This window comes from Podarcis tiliguerta (genome assembly GCF_965153285.1).
Source record: "Podarcis tiliguerta genome assembly, chromosome: 16".
Lineage (NCBI taxonomy): Eukaryota > Metazoa > Chordata > Lepidosauria > Squamata > Lacertidae > Podarcis > Podarcis tiliguerta.
Window position 1 is genome coordinate 8,299,454 of NC_139549.1, and position 14,440 is coordinate 8,313,893.

General features: G+C 47.8%; 1 protein-coding gene across 4 annotated transcripts; it reads right to left on the reverse strand.

The window, feature by feature from the left end:
* CHTOP (chromatin target of PRMT1) lies at positions 1–12,038 on the reverse strand. 4 transcript variants are annotated; one of them, XM_083416831.1, is made up of 6 exons: positions 11,648–12,038; positions 10,228–10,308; positions 5,822–5,972; positions 3,497–3,680; positions 2,107–2,244; positions 1–935 (listed from the first exon to the last, which is right to left on the reverse strand). In XM_083416831.1, the coding sequence occupies exons 2-6, from the start codon at positions 10,290–10,292 to the stop codon at positions 733–735; spliced, it is 741 nt and encodes a 246-aa protein (XP_083272957.1). In that variant the 5' UTR covers positions 10,293–10,308; positions 11,648–12,038; the 3' UTR covers positions 1–732. The 4 variants fall into 4 exon arrangements, with proteins under 4 accessions (XP_083272957.1, XP_083272959.1, XP_083272956.1 ...); XM_083416833.1 differs by having other exon boundaries at positions 9,994–10,308; positions 11,648–12,034; XM_083416830.1 differs by having other exon boundaries at positions 3,497–3,683; positions 11,648–12,030.
* Positions 12,039–14,440: the final 2,402 nt, after the last annotated feature.

Sequence of the window (14,440 nt, forward strand, 5' to 3'; positions counted from 1 at the left end):
TTTGCTGCCATTGTTTATTATTATTATTATTAAAAAAAAAAATCTGCTTTCGGCCACAACAGGTTCGGTGAATTAAACACTAGTTGGGCCTGATCCTTTTTTGGGGGGGTGAGGTGGGGTGGAGGAAGGAGAGGGGCAGGGAAGGAAGAACTCCACTGATTTGTGCTCACCATATATAAAAGTCACAGAATTATTTGTTGGGCCTGGGGTGTGGACGTAAGCAGAAACATCAGAAAGGAAGTATGGGATTCAGCATCACTGTGCATGAGCAGCCACCTTGAAACCCAACTCTTACAGCAGCTGTAGCTGCCGAGACTGCAAATTATAAGCACCTGAGACCTTCTGTCTACAGCAAGGTCAAAAAAATGGGGGGGGGGGGGGGTTGAGGAAGACAGGAGCGGAAGGGGGACCGTCATGCATGTAATGTCCTTTTGAGGAGCTTCAAGATGATGCCATCTACAGACAGCAGGTCAGTCACATTTGTTTTTGGAAGTCGTTTAAGAAATGTGTGTGCGCGCATGTAGATAAACACACAATTCTCTCCCACCCGCCAGTTTCATACAACGCTGGAGTATCAAAATGCAAGAGAAACCCGTGAAAGTTATTGTCCCCTACCCCTCCCCACGCCGTCAGGGTGGCTGTTGCCGGTCGTGGCTTACAGGAGACGGCTTGGGTGGGAAGGACCAGCGCACAGAACACACAACCTCAGCGAGTGTCTACAGCAAGGGTGGGTCAGTCGTTGGCTTCGGGGTCTGTCTGGGCCATGTAGGCGTCCAGTTCGGCATCCAGGTGTCCTTTCGTTTTCGACATGTACGCGTCAAGCTGGTTGTCGAGCTGCTCCTTGGTCAGGGCGGGGCGAGGGGCGCCTCTGCCTCTGCCCCGGCCTCTCCCACGGCTGCCAAAGCCGCCTCGTCCCCGGCCCACCATGCCACGACCTGGGCGGGAGAGGAGGAGGAGGAGGAGGAGGAGGAGGACAGGGTTAGGGCACTGCACCACTGGAGCTCAGCTGCCTCCTCTTCTAGGATAAAGTTCAAACCGGCCCCCCGCTCCCGCCCCATAGCCTCTCCAGTGCAAAAGATGCTGAAAATGCGACCGGAGGGCTGCTGTCAATCAGACACAGAAAGCTTCCTTCGACTGCACCAGGCTATCGGTCCATCTAGTTCAGTGTTTCCCAACCTTGGGACACCAGCTGTTTTCGAACTACAATTCCCATCATCCCTGACCACTGGTCTTGCTAGCTGAGGATTACGGGAGTTGTAGTCCAAAAACAGCTGGAGGCCCAAGGTTGGGAAATGCTGATCTAGTTAACTCAGCATTGCCTAGACCAGGGTTCTCCAAACTTGGGTCTCCAGCTGTTTTTGGACTACAGTTCCTATCATCCCTGACTACTTGTCCTTCTAGCTAGGGATGATGGGAGTTGTAGCCCCAAAAAAGCTGAAGCCCAAGTTTGATCTATATTGATTGGCAGGGGCTCTCCAGTGTTTGAGGAAGGGGACATTCCCAGCCCTTCCTGGATGTCAGTGATTGGATCTTTTGCATTCACAGATGTTCTATCACTGAGTTATGGCTTGTCTCCTAAAGTTAAAGCAAGATCCCAGATCTTAGTTTTCCTGATTAAATGGCCGATTCTAGTCCTCATGTTTGTCTATCCCACGGAGGCAGCGGCTCTCTTGGGTTTCAATGTTTTTCCTGCGTTTGGTTTGAACGTTTTTTGCTTTTCCTGCTTATTCATTTCAAGTCGCTTCGAAATACTTTGGTGTAAAAAGCGGCAAACGAATATAACTGACCTCTCCTGTGCTGTGGTTTTCACACATGTAGTAAATCTACTGTATATTTTTGGAAAGCTGTTTGTTCCTTCGCTAAGCATTTAGATGCCTCTTAAAGATACCGCAACCAAATTTGGCATGCCGGTTCCTGAGGTGACGGAGCAGGTTTTCATCTTAAGTTTGGAAACAGCTGGATGCCATTCTGAATCGAGATGGCAGACTAAACCTTTTCAGTACGGGACTGATGTTTTCGCTTCTTAGAATTTCTCTGCAATGCCAGGTACGAGGCTGCAGGAATAAAATGAAAGTGAGTGTAACATCCCAAGTTAGTTGTGCTCACCTCTGCCGCCAATGCCACCCCGGCCCATGGCTCCTCTGCCAAGCCCTCCTCTGCCAAGCCCACCCCGTCCTCTAAGGCCTCCTCTTCTCAGGCCCATTCGAGCAGCTATGCCGCGTCCTCCCCGAAGTAAACCCTGTCCTTTAAAGGGGAAGAGAGAGAGAGAGAGAGAGAGAGAGAGAGAGAGAGAGAGAGAGTGTCAACCATCAGTTGAGCTTTTGAAGAAAAGGTCTTGCCAGCAAACTCAGGCTATTTCTACACTACAGGTCTACTTTCAAATTCTACAGCGGCTTAATAGCAATGGTGTCTCCAATGCACATCTTGCTTGAGAATTCTCTTTTGGATCCTAGCCCCTTCACTGGTTGTCAGCTTCCTATTTCAAAAAAAGTTGCAACAGCCCAGGTAACTGTTATGCCAAAATGTGCTATGGCAAATATGGGGAGGCTTTGCAGCCTTACAGTTGTTGTTGGACTCCCACGTCCCAGCAGCTGGCGTGGCCACAGTCAAGGATGATGGGAGTCACAGATGAAAGTTCACCACCCATTACCTATGGGCTTCAAAGCCTACCAGCCTTGTTTTCCATTTCCCAGGCTTCTCTCTGCAATTACAGAAGCTAGGAACTTAAAAAACAAAACAAGCAGAGTTTACTCCAGGATAGCAAACTTAGCTGAGGAGAAGCAGAGCTCTGCTAAAGGTGGCTGAGTCTTTGGTAATATGGTGCCCTGTTGTGGGCAGGTTCCCTAAGTTTCTCTTTCCTCAACTCCTTGCTCTCCCACCCCTCTCTCAAGTTTTCACCAAGTATACTAAATCCACTGAAGTCACGCCATGCAATCAGACTCATGTGGACTATGTCAAAGTTTATGTACTGAGCACCCAAACTGGGGGAGCAGAGCACACAGCAAACAGGCTGTATGAAGCATGGACATCAGTTCTGCCCTCCAATAGTATTATTGTTCATCAGATATATCTTTAGCGGGTGTCGAGTGATATTTGGCAAGTAAAGTTTGGGGAGCCTCAGGCCTGGGGGCTGAATGTGGCCCTCGAGGTCTTCCTATCTGGCCTTCAGAACTCTCCCAGGCCCCACCCCTCATGGGCCCTGCTTCACACCCTCTCTCCTTGGGTGTTTTTGCCTGGCTGGGATGTGCCTTTGAACTCTGGCCATGCCTCTCTGGGTGGAGGATGGAGAAGGGCACGCGTGTGTATGTGCAGAAAGTAGCCTACGGTACAAAGGTAAAATTGGCCTTAACTTTTCCACCCATTGTTCCTCCTTGCCCTGCGCAACACTCGCATGTGGCTCTTCTTGGAAGGGTACCCAGAAAGGATTGCTGCCTCCAGACAGAAAATGGTGCCCCCGCCCCCTGTCCTAAGTGAACTAATTCACTGACACACTAACCTCGGAGGGGAATTCCTCCCCGTAGCAACGCTCTGGTGCCACGCCCGCCACGCATGGCTCCTCGGGGCAAGCCTCTCTGACCCATGGGCAAGCCTCGGCCCCCTAACGCACCTCGGGCCAGGGGTCCCACCGGCCGGCCTAAGCGTGCCTGGATGTTGCTCTTCCCCAGGCGCTGCTTCAGGCTCTTCTGGAAGAAGAGAGTGTTAGACAGGAAAACGTCGCACAGAAACAAGCAGCGAGCAGCTGGCACGGAAGGGCAGGCGCAAGCTGCTTGAGATGGGAGTAATGGGGGGGAAAGAGAGAGAGAGGGTCACATGTGGTCACCACGGCTCTTGGTTCAATGCAGGAAAGGTCTGGGGAAGAAAAAGGGTGAAGCAACATGGTTTGGTTTGAGGAGGGAATGAAGATGTGCCCAGAACATTTTGAGAGATGCGCTGCATTTTTATTTTAAATACCATTACATAAAACCTATGCAATGGTCTTATCACATCAGCAGACCAGTGCATAATGGATTATTATGTGAGCGGCTGTAAATATATGAAATGTTAAACATGGTTCTCCAGCTCTCACAACAAGTCACCTGGTAGCTCATGAAATCATACTAAGGTAAATCCGAACTAGATCAGACAAAGGGAAAGGAGGGGACCGTAGATGCACCCTGAGATGAATCAGAGCCACCTTTTGCAAGTAGGGGATGACCATGCCTCTCTTTCAGGGAGCAGCACCCATTCAGGACTCTACTGCATTTTAGCTCCATCTTGCCAAGGCTATAATAAAAACTAGGTTGTGGGATATCAAACGCCAAGAACTAACAGTAGCAGCAGAGAAAACATCTTTCCCTCTTTATTTTCAACTTTCTTGGGCACATGAAACCAACCACAATTACCTTGAATTTCTGCTTAACCCTCAAGAAAGAAGGGCATTTTTCCTGGCCAGGTTTAATTCAAATCCATCAAACTTCCTTTGGGGAAGGTTCTCAGGCAGGGTGGAAGGAGAAAGAACTTGCCCATGTGAAGACCACTTGGTGGAAACCCTTCCGCATATGGTTCTCAATTGTAAACTATATGCTGATCTGTCAGCAATTTCCAGATCAACTCTGTATCCCCAAATGGAAACCAGAGTTGGAGGTCATACAATTTCTATTACTGAGGAATGATCGGGAGATCACCAAGTTAGTGGCTAAATATCTCTATTTGGTTTTTTGTCGTCGAAATACACTGCAGACGTCTGATCTCCCCTGGAGACCAAGAGATGTGACGATAGACTGTTCTGCCTCCTTTCTTTTAGCAAATGTTTAGTGCCACTGGGGAAGTGGTAATTCTGTATTGATTTGCTTTGGATGTGATGCCAATAAAAGGTTTGATGATGATGATTTTAGCTCCTGCCGTATGTTTCTCATTTAAAAAAGGCCATTTCACACAAGTCGTCCAATGGAGCAGCACCTGCTACACACGTGTCACGGCTGCCTGCACCACCACGGGGCCCAAATGTAGATGGAGACTAAAGCTACTCAAGGGGAAAACGATTGCATGATCAAAACCAGCAAAGCTGCACCACCACCCTGGTCCTCTGAGGCCCAAACTCAGAAGGGCAAATGCTGCCAGAGCGGGATTTCGGTCACAAGCCTGCAATCTTTTGGGGCCTGCCACAGCGAGGTGCAAGGGAGCCTCCTCTGCTGTAGCCAAGTCCCTGAGATCAACCCATGTTGCTTTAACCTTACGCAGCACAATGACATAGAAGGCCATTTTCTGTTTCTGGGTTGATATGCAATCGCTCTTATCTTTTGTGTGGTTGCGTTTGTGGTTTCTTTTTTGTTATTTTTCACACAATGAATACTAGAAGTAAACAAATGATGGGTACGTCTATGTGGTGCCTTCCAGATCTGTCGTGAACTGCAGCTCCCATCACACACCCTCCATCACTGACTGAGCTGGGACTGATGCAAGTTGCCACCTGAAACAGGTGGAGGGCACCAGGTTAGCAACCCCTGAATGAAGCCATATGGTGATTGCTATGCAGTCCTTCCTTAAGAGCCCTGGTGGATCAGGGTTATTTCCTAGAAGGAAGCAGGAGGTGTCGTGGGACGTGGCCCACCAGCAGGAACATCGACCAAAGATTTGCATAAGGAGAGCCTCGCTGGGTTAGGCCAATGGCCCATCTAGCCCAGAATCCTAATCTCGCAAAAGGACCACGCTGTGGGAAGCCTGCAAGCAGGACCCTGTGGTTTCCAGAAGCTGGTATCCACCTATCACACCTGTGTTTCCCACCCAAAGGAAGCCCCCGGCTGCCAAGGCTCCATCGCTGGCTCTCCTGCGCCTCTCTCACCTGCTTGAGCTTTAACGCAGCCTGCACAGAAGGTCTGTTCTCCATCTGCTGGGCCAGCCTCCTGTTCCGGGCACTGGCTAGCTGTTGCTGCTGCATGGTGGCTCGAATGTTCACGGGGATCGGCTGTTTGTTCTTCAGCATATTAGTAAAGCTTCAAGGTCGAACAAAACGGGTGTTTAAACAAAAGCTTGTCATTACAAAAGCATCTCAACTGGCATTTCATGGCCCTTAAGAGTGGGCGGCCGCGGCCCACAATTTATTTTTTTTTAAAACGCCAACAACGTGGTACACATTTTAATTTATCGCAGGTTAATGAGCTACAGACTTTTCCTCGTTTTCCAGAAGACGTGCAAGGACAGGACATTCAAAAGGGTGTGGATTAGTGCAGTAAATTTAAAACAGAAGTGATTTTTTATTTTTTAAAAAAATCAAATTTCATGTGATCTCAAAATGAAGAAGCAAAGATGGAAAAAGCACACAAAGCAGTTAAGCAAGATGGAGAGAAAGGTGAAGGGAAAGCAGTGCTGGTTGCAAATGGACTGACTCAATTGGCCAACAAAGGTAGGTTAAGAGAGAAATTGCCAAATCAAGCTGCTTTGAGCCACTAGGTCATCTTGAAGCTGCAATGGACTTCTTCTCCCCATAGGAACCAGCCCAGACCCTGCGGTCTTCATCTAAAGCCCTTCTCAGAGTGCCCCACCTGAGGGAGGTGCGGAGGGTGGTCACACAAGAACAGGCCTTTTCTAGTGGTCCCATGCTGCCACCTGCAGGTCCCAGGAAGACATGTTCATAGTATTGAAATGTGGGGTTTTGCTATGTTATTATAATTGCCAACCTTGCCAATCTTTAGGCATCAGGTCAATACTTTTTAACTCAACCAGGCCTTTGATTAATTAATGTTGCCGTCTGTGGCAGTGCTCAGCTTTAAGCAGGGCAGGTAGGCCTTGGTCCTTATTTACATGCAGCTGTATTTTGGTATGGTTCATGGTTTCATAATCCCCCTCACTCCTGGGGGTTTACATTGCTTTTGTAAGTTGTATTTCACCTTGTCAAGCTGCTCTGATACTTGCTATATAAAATCACTGATATAATAAATTATTATTATTATTATACAGTGCTCCAAAGATCACAAAATTAAAGAACCAGCCCTATATTTAATAACTCTCCTGGCAGCCACAGGCAGTGAGTACTTTCAGGCAGGCCATATGCCGGAAGGATGGAGGGGCTGAGAGGTGAGAGCTACTAGTTTCTTAGCAAGCTAGTCACTTTCATTAGCTTATTTATGAGGGAACTATGAAATGGCACATGTGTCTCCCAGAACTACAATCCCAGGGGTTTCTAATACTATGGCAAAAATGCCATTCCAATTCTTATGGCAGTTTCCATCTTTTGGGCACATAAGGGAACACACAAACTGCCAATCGGCTTTATGCCGCTAGCATAGAGCTGGATTTGCACCCAATCCAAGCGAGGGTTGGATCCAGATTCTGAAAGGCGGCTGCTGCTCAAAAACAAGGTTTTTCAGCTCTCCCTTTATGGGCCTGAGGACTTCTACCAAGCAGCACCCTAAACCAGGAGACACAAGGGGCTGCCAGCTGGAAAGAAACCAGTCATTGGCGGGAAGCATTTTCTGCTCATGCCAGGGGCATTCAAACCCTATGAGTAAGGATCTCAAACAGCACACAGGATGTGCTTTCAAAGTCAGGAAATGGTTCCTTCAGCAAATAACTGGCCATGCTGGCTGGGGCTGGTGGAAGCCGGGAGCCCAACTGCAGCTGGAGGGGCGACAGGTTTCCCCCACATGGAGACTCCCCACCAACAACTCCATGCCCTGGCAGGTGCAGGGACAGAGCAAGGAATCAGAGCCTGCTGCCCAATCTAGGCCCAGAGCCACAAGGTCAAATGAAGACAGGACAAGGACACACTGGTGAGCAACTGTTAAAAATGAGTCATAAATCAATCACATTATGGGAGGGGTATTTCTCGGACTAAGGTGAAACTATGAAGCTCCCTTTCCACTTTTGGTTTTCTGGATGCTGTTTAAGTAATATTGTGATGTTTATAGTATTGAAATGTGGGGTTTTGCTATGTTATTATAATTGTTAATGTTTGCTAAGTTATTGTAAAAATAGTCTTTGTAGCATTCGTTTGCAATGTGTTCCCCTTTTCTTTGTTATAAGCCGTTCTGAGTATGATTTATTTTGTGGAAAAGCGGCATACAAATTAATTGAGTGACTGAATGAAATGAAACAGATTTTTTCTGGGCAAGGACCTCGCCCCTTTCCACGTCTATGATGCCACTCACCCTGCCAAGTTAGCAAGGGCTCAATATCAAATAGTACTAATACCACCTTCAAAATACGATGGGAAGCAGCTACCCCTACAGTGTGGTGTGGCCTGAGCACTGATTCCCCAATTGAGGAGTCAGGCATGGGGGAGATGGCCACATGTGAAAACCTGATGTTATGGAATAGAGAAGAGCTTTCCAAACTTTTCAAGTTGGTGACAAGCTTTTTGGACATGCATCATTTTGCAACACAGTAATTCAGTTTTACTAGCCAACTGGAGGTTAAACTAACCCTTTCCAGTGCCAGGAGGAGCGCAGGGAGCGTTCGTGCAACACAACTACACACTGCAGCTGACACACTAACGTATCGTGACACAGAGTTTGGAAAACTCTGGAATAGAGTCTACAGCAGGTGTGGGGAACCACTGGCCCTCCAAATGTTACTGATTCCAAGTCCCATCAGCTCCAGCAAGCATGGCCAACAGCCGGGGATGATGGGAGTTGTAGTCCAGCAACATCTGAAGGGCACTAGGATTCACGACTCCCAGGGTTTAACAAAACTCACACACCTACAATTTTGAGAAGGGGCAGGAAATAATAAAAAAAAATCAAATGGAAAGTTAGAATTCATTTTCTGAATGCCAAAAGGCATGTCTCCCACTCCTGGACTACAGCATAGCTAGCAGGCTCCCCAGATTGTTCAGAAAGGCTGCAAACCCCACTGCCTGCGTGTGTGTGTGTGTGTATTCCTATCCAATAATGCCACAATGCTATGAAGATTTACTTGGAAGTGCACTTGATTGAGCAAAGTGGGACTTAATTCCAAATAAGCTTATGTAGGACGGCACTGTTTATTAAACAGTATTCTGCAGATTGCAAAAGGACTATCCCTACACCCTCAAAGAACGCCTGATGAAAACTTTAAACACATATGAAATACCAATCCCAGAACTATTCAGCAACATGGCTGTAAAAAGGCACAATTTATTCTCTAACAGAATGGACCTTATGTAAGGCTAGAAAGAATTTTTTTGCGATTGTAATGTCATGCATTTATATCAAAGGTGGTGGGGGGGGGACCCATGGTCTTCCTGGCGTTGTTTGACTAAAACTCCTTGTCCACTGAGCAGGCTGGCTGGGGCAGATGGGGAACTGGAAGCCCAGCAACACTTGGGAGGGTGACATGTGCCCCATCCCTGATCAAAGAGCAGCTGACTGTCAGCTGTATGGTCTCCTCAGAGCAGACCTACTGAAATTAATGGACAGAAAGGATGTAGATGCCCAACTGTTTCAAGGGACCAATTCCAAGCACAACTAATATTGGAACCACCCCTACAGAGCAGCTCAAGGAGTTTCTCAGATAAGCCAAGCCTGCCATGCCTCTGTACACTAGATCCCTCTTCTCCTGGCCTGCCATTGAAACCAGCTGTGCGTTTCCCAGAGAGATGACCAGGTTTTAAGATTACCAACCCTCTTAACAGAGACAGAGTACACAAGGGCCACACAATGTAAGCACCACCTATTAGTTGGAAATTTTACATTTAGGAATGCACTGGAGAGGAGAGGAGAGAAGAAAAAGGAAGGAGAAGAGAGGGCATGCAGAGGGCAAAGGAAGCAGATGATGAATGGAGCGGAGCACTTGCCTCTTACAAGGTCCAAGGACTGTGGCCAAGGAGCCTTCGGGCTGATCAGAGCGGCCAGCTGCCTGCCTCTTACAGGCCAGACCACACAAGGATGTGTGTCCGCCTTGGACACCGCAGCAAAGCCTCCTGCAGCTTAGGTCACATGCTACCGCACTGCAGGGGTCACCGATATAATGTGAACACATGTGGAAGAAAAAAAGGAGGGTGCGAGGTTTTCCTTAGAACACATCCCACCAGATTACCGTTTTCAGCTTTATCATCAGACAGACAATTTTGGCCCTTTTAACCTTGTGTACCATCGCTTGCTGTCGGGTTTAAGGCAGAAGTAAAGCTGCCCCCTGCTTCTCTGCATCTGGGTAGGTTAAAAGCAGGGCAAGGACCATGTTGGCTCTGGGTATCGAACACAGTGATAATTAAGCAAAAATAAAAATTAAAAAAAAATCTTATGAGCTGAAGTTGGCCGTTGGGCTCCTCACCGCTCGTTGAGGGACATCTTGGTGGTGCTCTTAAGCACGACTTTCGGCGCTGACTGCGCGGCCATCTCAGGTCCCCAGAATCTGCAAAAGAAGAAGACAGGGCCAGTTCAGAAAAAAAATAAAAATAAAATAACTGTTGCTAAAGGAAGGGCTTCTTCACACAGCTCACAACTAAATGTTGGAATTCACCCACAAGAGGCAGCTACGGCCACTAACTTGGCTGGCTTTAAAGGAGGATTGGAGAAATTCAGGGGGGATAAAGGCTATTGATGGATACTAGCCATGATGGCTAATTTCTGCTTTCATGATCAGAGGCAGTAATGCTTCTGAATACCAGCCCTGGGAACTGAAGGAGGGGAAAGCACTCTTGCACTCGGGCCCTGCTGCTTTTTGCTATCTGGTTGGCCACTATCAGAACAAGTGGAAGGACTACATGGGTCTTTGGCCTGATCCATCGGGCTCTTATGTTCTGGGACGCAGGGAGTTCATTGGTCCTCTTGGCAGTAACAAGAGCATCTGCCTCACAGTCAGTCTCAGGGAACTTCCCCCCTCTTTTTTAAAGAGCCAAGCAAGATTCCTCAATGCAATTATGGAGGAGAAGGCTATCAATGGCTACCGCCTGCACCCGTCTTCACATGCAGAGTAAGGTCCTAACTCACTGAGGGTTTGAGACCTATTGTTGACCCTCGCCTACTTTAGTTGGCCAGTCAAATTCATTTCCCAGAAGGAGCATTACTGTGCTACAGGAGGAGTCTACACTGTGCTGCATTCATTGGTGTTTCGGGTGCCTAATCTGGCCCGCCAGTCAATTTAATCTGGTCCCCATGGCAGTATGTGTTCTGGGGTAAAATTGTAAAAAAAAAGGTCAACAACTTCAATCCTAAAAGAAGCTCAACAGCTTTGGTTGGACCTCACACACGTTCACTTCATCAAATCTTTGAAAAAAAATTGGGCACCCCTGGACTAGGACCCCAGAGTTCTAGTCCCTGCTCAGCCACGAAGCTCATTGGGTGACCTTAGGCCAATCACTGTCTCTCAGCCCAACCTACCTAACAGGGTCATTGAGAGACTAAATGGGGGCGACTGGGCCCGCAATAAACTTCGCGATAAGTTCCCCTACCTCTCCCCCCCCCCGAAAAAAAACACTGATTTTACAGGAGACCCATTCATTCATTCATTCATTCTGGAGAGAAGGGAATGCATGGGAATGCACTGGAGTCGCCCCGCCCACCACAAAACTCCGTCGCATCCGGGCATTCCCCCGCCGCTGGCCAGGCTTCTGAACCGGTCACGTGCGCGGCCGGGGCGAATGCCTCCCTCCCCCCCCCACCCGGCGCGGCCTGCTGGAAGGCGCCAACGGTCCTCGAGGCCCCGCCCCCTCCGCGCGCGGCCTACACGACCCAACGGTCTCCTCACTCACCGTCGGGGGCGGGGCTCGCTCTGCTCTGTCTGCGGCTCCGGCGGGGCCAGCGGAGGCGGCGGGAGGCTCCGCTCAGGCTTAGCCCGGCCTCCCCCGTCAGGCGCCCCAAACGCAAAGATGGTGGCGGTGGTTGGTTCCCCCCTCAGCTTCCCCTCCTCCTCCAACCTCCCGTCGTCTCTCTCACGGGAGGACGACGACGGCGACGACTCTTTCACTTCAGCCGCTCGGAGCCTTCCTCGCTTCAAATTCCCCTTCAGAAAGGAGCCCGGCAAAATGGCGGAGCTTTTTTTTAAAAAAAATTTAATATATATAAAAAAAGGCCGGAGCTGCGCACGCGTCAAGCAGCGGCCGCGCGTGCGCCAGCAGGTTGAGGCGAGGCTGCCTCTCTGCGCATGCGCGGAGAAACGTCCTCTCCGGACGGGAGGAGGGGACCCGGGAGCGCACCGTGGTTACGTCTCCTAGAAAGAGAGGTAGAAGGCGGGCTCCGACGTGCTACGTAGAGTGGTTGTCCGTTTGTCGCTTTCTGAGTGGTTGGAGCTGAGGGAGGGGCGTGGCTCTGCCGGGGCGACGCTCATTCTCAAGAGGGGAAGCTTTTTTTGTGAATGGATGGAGTTGGTTTAGAAGCGGGCGCGGTTTAAAGGGGCGCGGCTGCTTTTAAGTGCGAGGGGGTTTCGGAGCGAGGCCTGCATACAGTGGGTTGAGGTTTGTGCATAAGAACAGAAGGTGTTTCCTGTTGGAGTAGGTCAATGGCCCATCTAAGTCATAGAATCTCAGAATTGTAGAATTGTATCTGGTCCAATCCCCTGAAATGCAGGGATCTTTTGCCCAACCCACAACCCTGATTGATATTAAGAATGTCATGCTTTACCGATTGAGCTATCTAGCATCCTGGTCTCACAGCGGCCACCCAGATGGCCTCGCTGGGAAGCCTGCACACAGGACCTGAGCAACAACAGCACATACCCTGCTGAGGTTTGATGCTAGGTTGCCTATCTGTGCATGAATACTGTACCAGCAACTCGTATTCTGATGCATCCTGCCTCGGAGGGTGGAGGTGGAACAGAACACCAACACCACAAACTGGCTTATGATATAAAACCAAATTTACTAGAATAATAACTAGAATGGAGATAGACTTGTAACATTCAAGCAACAAACATACTAAGGTGCCATGTGCAAAACAAAGCCTGGAGATACTGTAAACATGGAGTGGACAAATGTACAACCAGTTCTGTGATTGGACTTACGCTACTTGTTGAACGGTTCATTATCCAGTCTGTATAACGTTTATTGCACATGTAACTTGTTAAGATACAGTTGTACATTTATCCCCTCCATGTTTACAGTATCTCCAAGCTTTTGTTTTGCACATGGCACCCTAGTATGTTTGTTGCTTGAATGGTTACAAGTCTATTCTACTTGTTATTCTAGTAAATTTGGTTTTATACTCATAAGCCAGTTTGTGGTGTTGTTTTGTTGCATTATTATTACTGTCACCACATTTGATACTTTGTGTATATACTATGGAGGTAGAACAGAGCCATTGTGGCTAGTAGCCACTGATAACCTTATTCTCTGTGAATTTGTCTACTTTTAAGGCCATCCAAATTGGTGGCTGCTGTTGCATCTTATGGGAGCAGATTTCATAGTTTTAGCTATGTGCTGTGTGAAGGAGGACTTTCGTTTGTCTGTCCTGAGTCTTTTTTAACTTCTCAAACACATGGGCTTTGTCTATGCTAAGGGAAATTGGGAACTCTGAAAGCTCTCTCACCAAAGAGTACCTGCCCCAAACCTGGATCTGTGCATCCAGGGAATACTCCTTTTACCATATCTATTATCCTTTAAAACCAACAGTGTATGCGGCCCATAATCTTAAGCACATCTATCATGTCTTCCCAACTTACCTTTCCCTCCTAAAATAAAAAAAGCTCTAAATGTCATCTTTTCTAGTAGAGGAGTTGCTTTAACTCCTTGAGCATTTGGGTTGTTCTTTTCTGAAACTTTTATGAGTAAAAATGCATAGGATCAAGATGTATCATTTATTGGTTGTATTTATTGGTTGACCACAAGGTGGCAGCCCTCTACAGTCAGAGAGATGCTCGCCCACTCCCAGATCAAGGTTTTCTTCACTTCCTGCAGGTCCTATCCAGGTTTCCTCAGAAGTAAATCTCACTGAATTTAATGAGATTAATTCCACAGTGTGCATTGTAGCCTCACAGCGCTATCTTGTACAAGTCTGTTCAGAATTCATTCCCATTGAATAGATTGGGACTTCGCCTTTTTGGGAAATTGGGTAGGATTGCAGCTTTGAAGATGGAAGGTGCTGAAAAATCTTGGGTGCAATACATGAGTCAGCCAATCCCTTGCTGCAGTAAACATTTCTCTGGTTTTGTTTTGTTTATAGTAAAGTTAGAGCTGCAACAAAGTTTAATCTATTTTGAGTAACAAAAAAGTACCCTATATATATATATATTAATCGGGACACCTTTTTAGATGATTTTTAATGCATCAAAGAGCAGTTTGGATAAATTTGTTCTGTATCCTGGAAGGATGTTGTTAATCACCAATGAAACCATATCTTTATTTTCAGTGACTAAGGTCACAGAGATACTGGTTTACTCTGTTATGTTAGTCACATACACATGACCTTCCTCCACGACCACACACACACACAAACAAATTATGCAGGCCAGCACAGCAGAAACATATTGCTCAATCTACTGGCAAAAAGAAAAAACCCCTACAAGGCTTGTAGCCAACATTTCCATGCTGGTTGGAGAGCGGGCTTCTAAG

What these genes read in the sequence shown, in the direction of transcription:
- CHTOP (XM_083416830.1), bottom strand. Translation starts at nt 10,292, where the DNA reads ATGGCCGCGCAGTCAGCGCCGAAAGTCGTGCTTAAGAGCACCACCAAG. An exon ending in AAGATGTCCCTCAACGAGCG is followed by an intron (nt 5,973 to 10,227) that starts GTGAGGAGCCCA and finishes TCGACCTTGAAG; the next exon opens with CTTTACTAATATGCTGAAGA. An exon ending in GGGAGGAATTCCCCTCCGAG is followed by an intron (nt 2,245 to 3,496) that starts GTTAGTGTGTCA and finishes TCCCCTTTAAAG; the next exon opens with GACAGGGTTTACTTCGGGGA.